Genomic DNA, 16939 nt, shown 5'->3' on the forward strand with positions numbered 1-16939 from the left:
TTGTGCTTTATGCCCACAGTAATCTGGACTATAGCTACACTCTTCTACATTCAGCTCAAAACATAGTTTTTAGTGACTGCCTGTCTTAGACACTGTCCTTTTGCTGTGAACAAACACCATGGCCAAGGCAACTCTATAAAAGAAACCATTTAATTGGGAGCTTTAAAGTTTCAGATAGTTCATTATCACGGCAGGGAACATGGCTTTGGGCAGGGGTGGTGGTGGAGAAGTAGCTGAGAGTTACATCTTGATCTGCAAACAGAGAGGGATTAGGACTGAGGCAGGGGTAGAAACAGAGACTGCAGAGCCTGGTCTACACCTCCTAATCCTTCTAGCCCTTCCCAGATAGGGCCACTCCCTTGTTATTAAGCATTCACATATTTCTTAGTCAGACCACCACACTGCTTAAAATTCTGTCTTATTTAGTAGAGCCTTGTATCTACTTAGCAATAAAACAACTCTATTTTATTTATTTATTTTTTAAATAACCTTATTATATTGTTGTTATATCCTGAAATGCTTTCATCTCTGCTTGCATAGTTTGGGTTACAATATACAGGCCATCTATACTGTTAGATATGGCCTGAAGTGCTTGTGCCGTTTTGGAATTTCCTGTTTGTATCTGACTTATTTCTGCTTTTAGAGGTTCAAGCATAGCTGCTGCTATACCTCCTCCCATAAGTCCTCCTAATAATGCTCCTACAGCAAATGCTCCTGCTGCCAGGAACTGTAGGGGTTTCCTGCTTAATTTTGTGGGCGAGGAGTATGATAGGTCAGTAAGGCCTACAGCAGCATCTACTGTGGTGGTGCTTTTAGTTGTGTTAAATCTAACTTTATAGATATTTTCCTTATTCTAGGAAATAAAATGACTGATGCCATAGTTTTTAAATCTGGTACCATCATTGGTGCTTTCACCATAGTTGGGTATTCTATTTCTGGCATTATATCTATTACTTCCTTTAAGGGTGATTTTCTATTTAGTCTAGGCCTATTATTTAATTCATATACTGCTATCTCTAAGGCCAGAGTTATCTTAGTATCTCTCATAGATTCTAATATTTTTCCTTGTATATATAGAGTTTATTTTTTTCACTTTTATCATTTTTTTATTTGAATTAGAAGTAAGATTGATTTACATGACAATCCCAGTTCCCTTCTCCCTCTTGTCCTCCCCTAACACCTCCCCCAACTAAAACCCTATCTATCACATACCCTTTCTTCTAATCTACACCTGACTCAACCTTTCTGCTCCCTCATGACCTCTGCATCCTTACTCTTCTTCCCTTCTCATTCTCGTAGCTCCCTCCCCCCTCTTCCCATGCTCTCAATTTGCTCAGGGGATCATGACCCTTTCTCCTTCTCCAGGGGACAATGTTTGTCTTTCTTAGGGTCCTCCTTGTTTACTAGTTTACTAGTGTGGATTGTAGGCTGGTAATCCTTTACTCTATGTCTAAAATCCACATATGAGTGAGTACATATCATGTTTGTCTTTTTGTGACTGGGTTACCTCGCTCAGAATGGTTTCTTCGAGTTCCATCCATTTTCCTGCAAATTTCAAGATTCCATTGTTTTTTTCTGCTGAGTACTACTCCATTGTGTGAATGTACCACATTTTCTCTATCCATTCTTTGGTTGAGGGGCATCTAGGCTGCTTCCAGTTTCTGGGTATTACAAATAGTGCTGCTCTGAACATCGTTGAACAGATGTCTTTGTTGTATGAATGTGCTTCTTTTGGGTATATGCCTAGGAGTGGAATTGCTGGATCTTGTGGTAGACTCATTCCCATTTTCTTGAGGAGTCGCCATACTGATTTCCAAAGTGGCTGTACAAGTTGGCACTCCCACCAGCAGTGGAGAAGTGTTCCCCTTTCTCCACATCCTCTCCAGCATAAACTGTCATTGGTATTTTTGATTTTAGCTATTCTGACAGGAGTAAGATGGTATCTCAGAGTTGTTTTGATTTGCATTTCCCTGATGGCTAAGGATGTTGAACACTTTCTTATGTGTCTTCAGCCATTTTAGATTCCTCTACTGAGAATTGTCTATTTAGTTCTGTACCCCACTTTTTAATTGGATTGTTTGGTGTTTTGGAGACTAGCTTCTTGAGTTCTTTGTATATTTTGGAGATCAGCCCTCTGTCAGATGTGGGGTTGGTGAATATCTTCCCAGTCTGTGGGCTGCCATTTTGTCTTGCTAACTGTCTCCTTTGCCTTACAGAAGCTTCTCAGTTTCAGGAGGTCCCATTTGTCAATTGTTGATCTCAGTGTCTGTGCTACTGGTGTTATGTTCAGGAAGCGGTCTCCTGTACCAATTAATTCAAGGGTATTTCCCACTTTATCTTCTAAAAGGCTCAGTGTGGCTGGGTTTATGATGAGGTCTTTGATCCATTTTGACTTAAGTTTTGTGCAGGGCAAAAGGCTTGGGTCTATGTGTAGTCTTCTCGATGGGGTCTGTATACTCACACATAACAACTCAGTTTTAAAAGGAGCAAGTAATGCAACTAGACATTCCTTCAAAGAAGATACACAAGTGGTAATGTACATTTAACATTGGTCACATTAAGTGTTAGGGCAATGCAAATCAAAACTAACTTGCCAGAGTAGATAAATCTAAATAAAATTGCCATAATTAAAAAGAAGATGCTGGGCAGTGGTGGCACATGCCTTTGATTTCAGCACTTGGGAGGCAGAGGCAGGCAGATCTCTGTGAGTTTGAGATCAGCCTAGTCTACAAGAGCTAGTTCCAGGACAGCCTCCAAAGCCACACAGAAACCCTGTCTCAAAAAAACAAAACAAAACAAAAAAAACAAAAAAAAAAAAGAAGAAGAAAAAGGAAAAGGAAAAACAAAAAGAAGAGCAACAACAGGTATTGGTGACAGGGATATAGTGAAATTGGAACCCTTGAAAATTTTACTAGGAATTGCAGTGATGCACCTCAAGGAAGAATAGTCTAGTAGTTCCTCAAAAGGCTGAACAGTTACCATATGATTTAGAATTCCATTTTAAGGAATGTGAAAACATGTATCTAAAGCTCATTCAGGAATTTTCGAATGGGGCTGGAGAGATGGCTCAGTGGTGAAGAGCACTGGCTGCTCTTCCAGAGGACTCAAGTTCAATTCCAAACACCCACATGTTGGCTCACAACAGTGTCTAATTCCAGTTCCAGGGGATCCAGTGTTCTCTTCTGGTCTCCTTGGGCACTGTACACATGTGGTGTACTTATATACATGCAGGCAAAATACCCATGCACATAAAATAAAATAAATACTAAAAAAGAATGTTTAGAGTAAGATTATATATTATAATCAAAAGTAGATATTCTAATTTCCATCTTTTGGAAAGTTGTTAAATATGGTGTGATGTGTTCGTACCATAGCCTTTTGCTCAGCAACAAAGTGAATGAAGTGCTGCTGTTATAGGCTACAACTTAGGTGAAGTTTGAAAATGTTAAGCCAGTGAAACAAACCAAAAATGTGATAAAAAGGCCATATTGCATGGCTCCATTTGTACAGTTTCCTGAGTAGGCACTCTATATAAATAGGGTGAGAGGAGGGGAATGGGATTAAGCACTCATGGACGAGGATATGTTAGGAATGTTCTGGGATTAGATTGTGATAGTTGTACAGTTCTGTAAATAAACCAAAAAGCCTCTGAGTCGTGTGCTTCAAAATGAATTTTAGTCTAGGGGGGGTATTGGCTGAGTGATGGAGCACTTGCCTAATATATATGAGGCCCCGGGTTTAATCCTTTGCGTCACAAACACCAAAAAACCCAAACAATAAATAAAAACAAAAAAACCAAAAAGAAAGAAGAGGTGGCAGAGGTGTAGCTCAGCAGTTATATAAGCACTTGCTGCTCTTGCAGAGGACCAGAGGACCTGGGTTTGGCTCCCAGCATCCATTCTGTGCAGTTTACAACCACCTGTATCTCTAGTTTCAGGAATTCTGACACATTTTTCTGGCTTTTGAGGGCACCTGCACATGTGTGGTGCACACATAGGTAACCAAGCCCAAACACATACACAACTATAAATAAAGAAAAAGAAAAACACCCCTAAATCAGTGGTTCTCAACCTGTGGGTTGTGACCCCTTTGGGGGGTTGAATGCCCCTTCTGCCATGGTCACTTAAAACCTTTGGAAAACACAGATATATTAAGATTAATAACAGTAGCAAAATTATAGTTATAAAGTAGCAACGAAAATAATTTTATGATTGGGGTCACCACAATATGAGCAACTCTATTAAAGGGTTGCAGCATTAGGAAAGTTGGGAACCACTAGACAGTGAATTTTATGGTATATATATGTATATTCTGTTTTAATAAAGATGATATGTCTAGACAGGATGCTGTCTTTAATCCAGGTGGAGATAATAAGAATTGATTGGATTATCAAATGTATCTTTTTAAAATTTTTTTCAAGACAGTGTCTCAGCTGCCCTGAAACTCATGATGTAGACCAGGCTGGCTTCACGGAGATACACCTGCCTCTGCCTCCTGAGTACTGGGATCAAAGGCATTACCCACTGTGCTTTGCTACAAACATATTTTGAATTTGGACCTATAAGGTTTTATAAAGTGCTTAAGATTTGAGTTATAAGGGAAATGGGAGTCGAGCTGCTCATGTGGTACCAGCTTCTAGTCCCAGCACTCTGCTAGGTGGATGCCAGCTGGGCTTACAGTGTAACACCATAAATAAAAGACCCAGAGACTGATATTGGGGTTCAAACTTCAAGCTGACTAGCAGAAAAGCTAAGCAGCTGGCCACTAGCTTCTTACCTCTCCCTCAGGCCGAATGGGCGGATCCTGTCTCCACGAGCTTTCATCAAGCCTCAGACTGTAACCTCTCTTCAGTGTGGCTGGAGAATGAATGCCTGATACTGAGATCCTGCTCCTATCTTATTTACCTCTCTAGTGCTGGGATCAAAGGTGTGAGCTATAATTCTCTTTTAGACTGATTCACTCTTGTGTCGATCTGGGTGGCCTTGGACTCACAGAGATCCATCTATCTCTTAATCTGAGTCCTAGGATTAAAGGTTGTACTACTACCTCCTAGCTCTGGCTTCTGGGATTAAAGGTGTCTGCCTGGCTTCTATGGCTTGTGGCTGACTTTGCTGTCTGAAACCTAGGGCAAACGTTAATAAATCATAAATAATATGTCACTACACTACTGAGTGTGACATCGTCTCCAAACAACAACAGAACAACTATTAGGTTTTTGGTTTCAGCAACTGGCAATTGCTCTTAGCTGATATTTACATATAGCTGGCTTGGATGTTTATTGAGTACTGTGATCGACGAACAAGCAATGGAGGAAAGAGTTTAAGGAAGGATTTATGCAGCACCTTGTTTCCAAGGCTTCTGGCTCCTTTGATCCGGGCCTCCGGTGAGGCAGAACACCGTGGCTGGAGCATGTGGAGAGCAGCAGAGGAGTTTCCTCCCTGGAGTGGAGGAGTCAGGTAGGGCCAGACAGACTCTTCATGTCACACCTCCAGTGGCAGTGACCTACTTCTACTTCCTCTAAACAAGCTTCACCTCCAGGTTTCTACCATTACCCAATTGTTAATCCATCCACGTATTAATCTTGATTAGGTCGGAGCTCTCTCCATCTAGTCACATCTCAACCATCGGATCTACCAGCTGAGGACCAAGCTCAGTGGGGAGTGTGACATCAGGGGCAGGGAGAGTTGCTTGCCAAATTAGAACATGTTAATTTATTAGCATGTTGCTTGGGTTTTAAGCAATTAGTTTGAATGAAACCACCAAAGAGTAGAGGAAACAGACAAAAAGAGGTTTTAAGACACTCCATTGTTTGAAGGTGAGCGATGAGAAGACCCTGAGAGTGGTAGTGTCCTTAAGAGGCTAAGATCTCAGGATGAATTGAGCAACTGTGGAAAGGTAAGGATGGAGAAATGAAGTTGAGATTTATATTTTCCTGACTTCTCCTCTCCCTTTGCTCACTGCTTCTCTTTTCCTTCCCCTTTGATATTTCAGATAGATCCCAGAGCAGCCACATGCTTACTGGATAAGTGTTACACCACTGAGCTATTTCCCTAGCCAAATTCCCTTTCTACCTGTTGCTACTATACAGGAATATAGATGGGGCTAGGGTAGAGCATTATTATACAAGCCTGAAGGTCTGAATGCGATCTGTGGAACTCATGTAAAGGTGGAGGGAGAAAAACTAACTCCACAGTCTTCCCACCTCCACATGTGTACTATGGCACACACACCCCTACCCTAGCCTCAGGCACATGTAATAATAACAACAACAACAATAAATTCATTAAAGAAATGCCATCAATCTTGCTAAATTACCCGATGAATTCAGTACTCTATAATGATAGTTCTTTATATGTATTTCTTTATGTTAGAACATTTCATTTTTCCTGGATTTTGGAGCCATAGCCTGGCTGTCCTGGAACTCAATATGTAGACCATGCTGGCCTGGAACTCCGAGATCTGTGACCTGTCACACCTGGCTTTTTCCCCTAGACCTTTTATTTCCTTTTCTTCTAGCCTTACCCGCTGCCTGTGACCTCTGGTACAGTGTAGTAGGGAAGTGATTGTGGCAGGATTCTGCTTTTCTGTTTGCAGAAGGAAAGCTGTCAGCAGTTTGGGGCATTTTAAAGTGCCTTCATCAGTTCCTTTGTGTTTCCAGTTTGTTCGAGTTATCTTGAGCACCTGTGGATATTTTTTCAGATCAGTGGCCTATGCACAGTGAGTTGATTATGTCATTTTCTTTTGCTTTGTTTAATATGAGGAGTTGTATTAATTGATTTTTCAAACATTAAAAAAGTCATAGTCAGTAAACTGATGCATTGCATTTTTATGTCCCTAATGTAACTTAAGTGGTTTACGAATGAAGTGTCTAGAGGGATCTGTGTTAAAGGCTTGGTCCTTAGCTGGTGGACATAGACTTTGAGAGGTGATTGGATCATAAGGGGTTTGATGTAATCATTGGATCAGTTCACTGGTTAATTCATAATTTGGCATTAATTTAAAAGGGTGGAAACTAGGAAGTGGGTCTGTGGTTGGAGGAAGTAGGTGATGAGTAGGGAGGTCCCAGCACTTGTCATTTCTCCAGGAGCTGGCAGGAAGCATCCTCCCTACCTGCTGTCTGATCTGCCTCATCATAGGGGGCATAGCAATGGAGCCTTGAGACCAGAAGCTAAAACAGGAAACCATGGCTGAAAATAAATAATTCCTCTTTTAGTTTATTGCAAATACTTTGTCACAGTAATGAAAAAGTGTAGCTTATCTGTTACTGTTTTGATATCTGTTTGTATTAGTGAGATACTCCTATAATTTACAAATGTAATGTCTTTGTGAGTTTCATTTTCATGGGTTGGTGGGCTGATCGGCCAGTCAGCTCCAGCTCTCTTTCCTTGCCTGCTGTGGGATTATAAGCAACTGTACTATGCCTAGCTTTTTATGGGGTTCTGGGGCCTGAAGTCAGGTCCTTATGCTGGTGCCCCAAGCTTTTTACAGATTGACCTATCTCCCTAGCCCCAAGACTTGGTCTTTTTGATCAGTTAAAAGTATGTTGCTCAGGTTCCAATTGTTTGAAGGTTTTCCTGTTTCTGTTACCGATTTCTAGTTTGTCTCTGTGGTTAGAGAGCTTATCTTTGGAGCTTGTTAAAACTTGTTATGCCATATAGGTTATGGCTTATCATGGTAAACTTCTGTGTCCCTAATTGTTGGTGGTGTTGAGTTCTGTGTTCTTGGGTATTGTCTAGTTTTTCTACTGCTGATAGTGCAGTATTGAGATCTGGACTAAAGTGAAATTTGTTTACTTTTCCTTTTAGTTCCTTTTCTTCCCTGCTTGTAGTTATGTTTTTGATGTATAGAATTTAGCTTTATAGCTTTATATTTTTTTCTGGTGGATTAGTCCTTATTATTACACAATGACACCCCCCCCCCGATAATCTTTGATCTAAATTCTACTTATATCTGATATAATATATAAAAGTAATTTTCTTTAATTTTAATTAATTTAAATTTAGGCACATGTGGCTGGTGGCTGTCATATTACTGGAAGGTGGAGGGAGCTATGACACAAATTTAATTAAAAGGTAAATTTTATAGTATGTTAAAAGATGTTAAGAGCAATGAGTTATTAGCTAGAAAGGGGAGCTTGAGAGATGGAGTGTGGGATATTTGACTTTGAATTGGATAGTCAGGGAAGAAATTCTTGAATATGACACTTGAAAAGAGAACAAAAACTTTAAGAGTGAGAATTATCAACGCTAGTAATCATGGCTGGCAGGGAGGCAGGCCATTGCATGAACTTGAGCTTTTACTCTGAATGACCTGGAAAAATACTTGAGAGCTTAGAGTAGATACTGATCCATGCCAGCTTGGGTTGTATAAAGATTACTATGGCTGATATGTTGAAAATAGACACTAGAGGAATGTGGAGACAAGTTAGGGGATAGGAATGTAGGAGCAAGATGAAGGTTGCCAGACCAAGTGGTTGGGTTGGATTTTGGGAAGAATATTAAGGCATTTAATTTCAGAGGTTATCATCTTTTAAAACCTCTGTAATTAAAGATAATTAATTTTAGAGATGTTAAGTTGGAGGTGTTTATTAGACATATCCAAGCAGAGAAAACAAGTAGACTGTGGATGTACTCCAGATCCACAGTCCCTCTTGTTGAACTTACATCCTACTGGATATGGTAAATAAACACAGTCAGTGAGTAACATACTAGAAGATAACAAATGCTTAGGAAGGAAATCCAAGTAAGAAATGAAGTATGTTTGAGGAAAGTGAGGATGCAGCTCATTTAGTAGAATGCTTGCCTAGCATACATAAATAAAGCCCTGGGTTTTGATCCTGGCTCCACATAAAACTGAAGGTGGAAGCAAGAGGCTCAGAAGTTCAGAGTCATTCTTGGATACATAGGGAGTTCAAGGTTACCTGGGCTACATGAAAAAATCTTCTTGTTCTGAATTAACATTATGGTCACATTTGAGTAATAATAAGGTGATGAGAAAATCCATCTTATAGATAGATACCTGGTAGAAAAGTAGGTGGAGGGAGCCAAAGTGGTCCCAGGTGGGAGCATGGCTGAAACCTTGAAGAGGAGCAGAAGAGCCAGGAGGCCTAATGTGCTTCAGGTGGCAAGAGCAAAAGATTAGGGAAGGTACTACCACAATGGCAAGTGTTTGAATGACAGGCTATTTTAATGGCACTCTGTCTGAGTGAGATGGGAAATTAGAGACACTTTAGCAGAAGGAAAGTGGCATCCATCCTATGGATTAGCTGTCACTGCTTGTGTTAAGTAGGCTGAAAGAAAAAGAATGGAAGTGGGGTGATTGTTCAGTCTGTTAGTGCAATCTGGTAGAAAGGTGGTTATAATTAAGTCTGGGGGGACGGCAGTTGAGGGGATAAGGAACACGCTTTAGAAATTGCATTGCCAGATTGTCTTTCCACTTGGATGAGAGGCAAGGATTATTCCAAGACTTTGACCTGAGCATCTAGAGATAGAGTTATATTAACTGAGATGGAAATACCAGGAGAGCAGGTTTGAAGGGAGTGATGGGGGTGCTTAGTATTAGAGATGTTAAGTTTAGGATGTTTATTAGATATCCAAATATATATGTTCAGTAGACATTCTGGTTTAAAGCCCCTTTTATGCTTAAGAGATTAACTAATAGTATTAAAACAGTAATTTATTATTTAGAAATATGTTATGCTGTGTTGTTATTTTAATTTTTAACATGTTCAATACTGACAAAACTAGAGTGTTTTGGAGATCAGGTGACTTGCTTTTGGCTTTGCTGCCAGAGTTGGTGGGACTTTCTTAGAGTTACACAGAGATGTCATTCCATCTTAGAGGTGGAAATATAATTATGTAGTCTGAGTATTTTTACTTGCTTTCTATTTTAGGTCCTATTACTACTGGATTTGCAAGATTTTTAATACAATTTTTCTTTGAGTTATGATTTAAATGTCAAAAATCTTTAAATTTTTTTAAAAAGGGAACTATTTTAGTTTTGGAAGTCAGAATGCCAAGGAAAAGGAAAAGTCTTGGGGGAACTCCTTTGCGGAAGACTGCAAACTCTCGGGAAATTGTCGTGTCCCGTGTTGCTGGTCATGAGGAGCCAGCCACTACTCTTCCTTCCATGTGTGAGACAAAAATTGATCAGGAGGAACTCTTCACCAGTATCTCAGAGATGTTTTCCGCTCTGGATCCTGATGTAGTGTATTTGATGCTTTCTGAATGTGATTTTAAAGGTGAGAAAAGTTTAGTTTGAACCCTTTGCATCTTATAAGAAGATTGAATAGCAATGCAGAAAATGATGTTCTTATTTTGCTTATCATAAGTTATCTCCCATGGACAAAGGTACAGAGTTTGGTATCACTAGAGATGTGACAAATCAATGCTTCTTACTGTGAAGAAATGTATGGTTGTAGCTGTAAGATGCATGAATACAGATGTAGTCTTCATTTTATTCTCTCTTGTCTCCTCTAGACAGGTTGGTGCTGTTGACGTCTTTGAGTTTGTTTTCCTAATTTGTTAATAAAATATAATAGTATGTATCTTATACGGTATGACTTTCTTGGTGAGGATTAAAGGTTTATTTTGTTGTTTGATTTTAGTAAAGACTTTAGTAAATAGGCAATAAATAACCTGTATTAAATTGTTTAGAGGTATGTTTGCAGGCAAAAAGAACTCTTAAGTTGGCTGTGTGGATAAAATTTAATATTGTTTTTGCTATGGTTATTATAAGATAAAATCATTTAGATTTGAAGGTTTTGCTAATGCCTGGTAAACTTACATTCTAAGTCATTTTGTGAGCTGTGATGTGAGCATTTCTCTCCTGTTATGATATATACCAAAACCTAGGTTTCATTCGGTGCTCAGAAGCAATAGCAGGTAGCATGCTGTAAATGACTGGTGCACTTATTTCCTAATTTTGTTGTCTTTACATTTTATTTGTTGAACATACATGTATGAAGCATTGGAGAATCACGACTATGTTATCCTGGGTCCTAACAAACTCATTTCTCTTTTTCAGGATGTCCTGTAGACCTTCTTAATAAACACTTGATATTATGAGTACCTTAAATAATAGTATTGATGACATTTTATATTCTGCTTTTTTTTTTTGGGGGGGGGTTTCAAGACAGGGTTTCTCTGTGGCTTTGGAGGCTGTCCTGGAACTAGCTCTTGTAGAGCATGCTGATCTCTAACTCATAGAGATCCACCTGCCTCTGCCTCCTGAGTGTTGGGATTAAAGGTGTGCCACCAACGCCCGGCTATATTCTGCTTTTTAAAACATCATATAATGAAAAAGTTTGCAGTGCTCTTACAGATTTCTTTGCTTTATAGCAAGCTTTCTGTGTTTCTCTTAGGTGGCTTCCCAATGCTCCAATGAGTTGTACTCTAATCTATGTTTCTCATAAATCATCATTATTACAAAGAACATTTCAGTGAAGTTGTCTTTTGTTTCTTTTGGCTTTCTTCTTAGCCCCAAAGCTTTACTTCTTGCAGCACAGGTTAAGAATAGTGTTCTGGGGTTGGAGAGATGGCTCAGCAGTTAAGAGCACTGGCTGCTCTTCCAGAGGACCCAGATTCAATTACCAGCACCCACATGGCAGCTCACAACTGTATGTTACTCCAGTTCCAAGGGACCTGACACCCATGGCAAAACACCAATGCACATAAAATAAATAATAATAAAAATAAAAAAATAGTTTTCTGGTCTTGGGAATATTCTGCTAAATTACCTACCAGTGAGGTATGCCAGTGTGTAACACCACCACAGCCTTCTTAGCATTGTGAATAATTATTTTAAGGTTTTAGTAGGAATAAAATTGCCTTTTCTTACCTTTTTAAAATAAAGAATAATGTTGACCATTATTATATTTCTCATATTCTATAAGTTATTCATTTAGTTTTTAAGGTCTTTTTGTATCAAGAGTTTTAAATTTCCAGCAATCTGTTTAAGACTTCTATTTAATGATAATTACCTCTGTATCATGGTATTTTACTTATACTGTGTTTCATTATAAAATATGCTAGTTTTCTAGTTGATCATTTTTGGTTCATCTACCATGTGAGTTTTTTTTTGTTGTTGTTGTTGTTGTTTGTTTTTCTTCTGTTTGCTTTTTTTCCCCTATACTTTGTTTCAGTGTTTAGGGCTTCTTGCCTTTATAGTTTTGCTCTGTTCTCCTAACTGACCTCTCTGTCAGGCCTGCCCCTCCAACCCCTCTTTGTTTTTCTCTTAAGGGAACATTAATTGGGTGCTTACTAGGTGCCAGTCCTTGTGCACCGCACTTTTCATGGATTATCTCATTTAATCCCACATCAACCTATGAGGTAGGTACTTTTATTACCCCCTATTACAAACAAGAACGTCGTCTTAGGGAGGTTAGCGAGCTTGCTTGAGGTATCATGTCAAGCACGTAGAGATTTAAATGGTGGTGTTCTGACTCCAGAACAGAGCTGTGTCCTATGTGCTGTTCTTTCCCATGTTTGTCTTCCTTAAAACAAAACAATACAAAACGGAAACTTAAAAAAAAAAGATCTCCAAATTTTGAGTGCTTAAATTACTTTCTTTTCTTGAGGTGCCTATTATCAAACCCAGGGCCTCAAGTATTCTCACCAGGCACTCTGCCACTGAGCAGTGTCCCTAGCTCTTACATATTTAAAACCTGATGGCTCTCTGACACTGTTGCAAGCAGTCAGACACACTGGCCCTGGCTCTGTTACTGTGTGACTTGGCTCTAGTTCCTAATACTTTTTTGAGCTTCAGTTTCTTTATGTTTTCTAGAACAATAGATCTTACAGTATTAATTGAAGATTCAGTGAGGTGATCTGTGTAATGTTCGTAGCCCAAATACTGTGGCTGGTAGTTTTCCTTCCTTACATTCCCTTAGAAAACAGTGTGACATATAGGACTTCTCAGTTTTACCCGGTCTCCTCCAGTTTTATCTTCCTCCTTTATCCATTGCACAGAACCCTGTGTACTAACTTTCCAACCAACTTCTTTGAATACTTGAAACAGGTTTTATGTTTTCTTTTCTTTGAGACAGGGTCTCACTGTGTAGTCCTGGCTGTCCTGGATCTCAATCTGTAGACCAGGCTGGCTTTGAACTCAGAGATCTGCCTGCCTCTGCATTCCATGTGCTGGGACTAAAGGCAGTTTTGTATTTTCAGGCTTGACTTTAACTTTTGCCTTGTTTGGCATTTTGATTTGTTTTTGTTTTTGTTTTTGGTTTTTTTGAGACGGGGTTTCATTGTGGCTTTTTGGAACCTATCCTGGCACTCGCTTTTGTAGACCAGGCTGGCCTCGAACTCACAGAGATCCACCTGCCTCTGCCTCCGGAGTGCTGGGATTAAAGGCGTGTGCCACCAACGCCTGGCTCGGCAATTTGATTTTTAATCTAAGTGCCAGATCATATATTACTTTATGTGAAATCTTTCCTTATTCTCCTTTCTATCACTATAGTATTTCTGTATTATTAAAAGTACACATTGTTTAATTTTTACTATGATGTAAATACATTTTTATGTACATGTCTTTATAGTCCACTTAAACTTTATATAAAATCCTTTGTTTTAAAAATGTCTTCATTTTTGTACAAAGTATTTCTGATTCATATATTTTTCTGTTGTGCAAAACATAGTGTGGACCATATACATGAGTAGGTTAACTAAGATACTTAAAGTACCTTATCCTCAATAGGACATACAGTAGGTCAATAGCTGTTGAATGAGTCAGCTGGCTCTAGGACCTTTATAAATGGTCCTCATATATATGTGTAGTCTATGCTTAGTAAACTGGTCAAAAATTTGTAATTGATAGTAGTTTATTACAGTTTGAAAGAATACCATTCAGTAGCTTTGTCACTGATACTTCTCTAATGTAGAGTTTGATTTAGTAGTGTTAATTTTTAAAAGATGGCCTGAATGTTGATACACTTTGAGGGTATATATGTATTTTTGTTGTTCCCTGTTATTGTTCTCATGCAGTTGAAAATGCCATGGACTGTCTATTAGAATTATCTGCCACTGATGCCAAGATGGAAGAGTCACCTTTACAAACTTCTGTTGCTTGTGAGGACAAGGCAGGTGCGTCAGGAAGTGCAGTAGTGGAGATGCATCCTCCTGAAGATGACGGCGAGGATTCAAAACTGGATTCATTTTTGGATATGCAGCTAACTGAAGACTTGGATTCTTTAATACAGAATGCTTTTGAGAAATTGAATTCTTCTCCCGATGACCAAGTATATTCATTTTTGCCTTTACAGGATGCTAAGAGTTTTAATGACCCTTCTACCTTTATGAATTCAGATTCAGGTGGTATGACTCCTGTTCTTTCTGTACAGAATACCAGCTCAAACAGTGAAATTCTCCAGAATTCTGCTGCTTCACCAGGTTCAAACCCATTGACTCCACATTCAGTTAGGAGTGAGCCTGAAAGTTTTACAAAGGGTAGCACACTGCCATTAGAACGTAGCTTCCCAGAAGATTCTCCTCTCAGTAGCTCTTTAAATCCAACAAATGACTCTATTCCGGGTTGTGGCAATTTTAGCCAAAGACAGAAAGATCTTTTAGAACCCGAGTGTCCTAGTGCACAACAGTCTCAAGCCCTTGTAGATTTGGGTACCAGTGAACCTCAGGTTCCTTCAAATCTACCTTTGCAAAATCCAGGGCGTGATTTACCAGGTACCAATGGAGATCAGAAATCTGCTTCTGTGCCTGACGTTTTTGTGCCCTCTGAAGGGTTCAGTTTCAAGCCACACAAACATCCTGAACTGCCACCAAAGGGGAAGGATATGAGTTACTGCCCAGTTCTTGCCCCTCTCCCTTTACTCCTTCCTCCTCCGCCACCTCCACCAATTTGGAACCCCATGATTCCTGCTTTTGACCTCTTTCAAGGAAACCATGGCTTCGTAGCACCTGTTGTAACCACAGCTGCACACTGGAGACCTGTCAACTATACATTTCCACCCTCCATGATCTCTCATACTTCCCCAACAAAAGTATGGAGAAACAGTGAGGGAACAAGTGCTTACCAAGTGCAAGAGGCCCCAGTGTCCCAGCCTGTGAGGAAGAAAACCACGTCTTATGTTGGCTTAGTTCTCGTGCTTCTCAGAGGGCTGCCAGGCTCGGGGAAGTCCTTTCTGGCAAGGTATGAAGTTTTAATTGGCATTTTTTAGAAAGTATAATACATGAATTTGTACAGCAAATGTGAATATACAGTACACTTTGCTTAACAGGTAGTTAATAACTGAAGTATTTTTTCTTTACTCTTTTTTCTTTTAAGATAATAATCATTAGTCAGATAGTGGTGGTATACTCCTGTAATCCCAGCACTTGGGAGGCAGAGGAAGTCGGATCTCTTGAGTTCGAGGCCAGCCTGGTCTACAAATCTAATTCCAGGATAGCTAAGACTGTTACACAGAGTCATTCTGTCTTGAGAAACCCAAACCAAAAAAAAACCCATTATTTTTTCTAAAAGTTTTTATTGAAATCTTTTTCTCAGAACATCTTTGACAGACAAAGGAAAAATGTTAAAGAAGAGTGAGACTGTGAAATACCTTTATGTGGACCAGAGCAAATAATTTGATTGGGAGAAAGATGAATTTAGCTTAGGGGTATAAAAACCAGTCTTGAAAATTAAGAATAATTGGTAGATATGGTGGCATACTCCTTTAATCCTAGCATACAACTTCAATCCCAGCACTCTGGAGGCAGAGACAGGAAGATACCTGGGTTCAAGGCCAAACTGGAGTATAGAGCAAGCTCCAGGACAGCTAGGGCTACACAGAGAAACCATGTCTCAAAAACAAAAACAAAAAAACTCCAAAAAACAAAACCCAAACAAACAAAAATAAAACACCCCACAAAAAACAAAAGAAACATGATTATAAGGAAGTTATAAGAAAGAGATGAATAGCAGTTATCACACAACTCAACAATCTTAAGCTGTTTATTTTTGGCTTTTGAAATAGGGTCTCTGTAGCTTTGGCTAGCCAGGATCTTACTATGTTCACATTAAAGGTTTGTGCTACTATTCCTGGCCCAAAGTTTTATTTTGTAGGAAAATACAATTCCCTTGCTTATGTTGTTATGCCAGTTTTGTAGTTTAGGTAGGTTGTTAGTGCTTTGATGTGGGAGACCAGAATTAAGGTTAGAATAGCCCTATGATTATGGCTTCAAAGGTATTCTTAAGAGAATTGCTTCCTTAGTTCCTCTCCAGAGCCCTTGGCCATTAACTTTTAAGATATATTTGCTTTTTTCCTCCTAAATTTGAATTTATTTTTGTAGCCATAGGCTTTTCTCATTGATTTAGTAATACCCCCCCCTCTCTCTGTGTGTGTGTGTGTGTGTTGAGATAGAGGGTCTTGTATCCTAGTCTGTTCTCAAACTCACAGGTACTGTAGTCAAGGTCATGCATTTCTGTACTCTTGCCTCTAAACCCTCAAGGGCTGGGGTTACAGGTGTGTGCCAAAATAGCTGATGTATGATAACAGGGATCAAACCCAGAACCCTGTGCATGGCAGGAAAACATTCTACCAATTGAGCTACATCTCTAGCCTAAGTAATAGCAATATAAAGTAATGTTACCTATATTCTATAATAAAAGTATTAATAGAAAGTCAGTTACAGCAGTTGTTTGTGAAATTAATGGAATGAAAGTAATACTTTAAAAGGTGATAGATTGTCGAACTAGGTTTCAGAGTGGGGAGAGAAGTTTTTGCCACAAAATAGGAGCTATATTGTTCATAGAAACAAGTGGGAGTATGGTTTATAACATTAAGTTAGCATTAGCATGTGACAGGAAGATCAAATGGAACAGCTAGGTTTTGGGATTTATTGGAAAAGTAATCGATGGATTTTTTTTAAAGATTTTATTATTTATTATGTATATAGTCTTCTGCCTGCATGCAGATCTCATTCAAGGCAGTTGTGAGCCACAA

General features: G+C 39.2%; 1 protein-coding gene across 10 annotated transcripts in view; it reads left to right on the forward strand.

Annotated features, from left to right (window-relative positions):
* N4bp2 (NEDD4 binding protein 2) overlaps window positions 1-16939 on the forward strand; it is a 72108-nt gene that overhangs the window by 10766 nt on the left and 44403 nt on the right. The window contains exons 4-8 of one of the 10 annotated variants that reach the window (XM_035452394.1): window positions 5816-5895; window positions 6595-6717; window positions 8004-8072; window positions 9985-10240; window positions 13986-15147. In XM_035452394.1, coding sequence (XP_035308285.1) covers window positions 10012-10240; window positions 13986-15147 — 1391 coding nt within the window. In that variant the 5' untranslated portion in view covers window positions 5816-5895; window positions 6595-6717; window positions 8004-8072; window positions 9985-10011. Of the gene's footprint in view, window positions 1-5815; window positions 5896-6594; window positions 6718-8003; window positions 8073-9892; window positions 10241-12239; window positions 12330-13985; window positions 15148-16939 lie in introns of those variants that run through there. The other 9 variants (XM_027390768.2, XM_027390773.2, XM_035452395.1 and 6 more) reach the window with 9 other exon arrangements.

The sequence above is a fragment of the Cricetulus griseus genome (genome assembly GCF_003668045.3).
Source record: "Cricetulus griseus strain 17A/GY chromosome 1 unlocalized genomic scaffold, alternate assembly CriGri-PICRH-1.0 chr1_1, whole genome shotgun sequence".
In the NCBI taxonomy this organism is placed as follows: domain Eukaryota; kingdom Metazoa; phylum Chordata; class Mammalia; order Rodentia; family Cricetidae; genus Cricetulus; species Cricetulus griseus.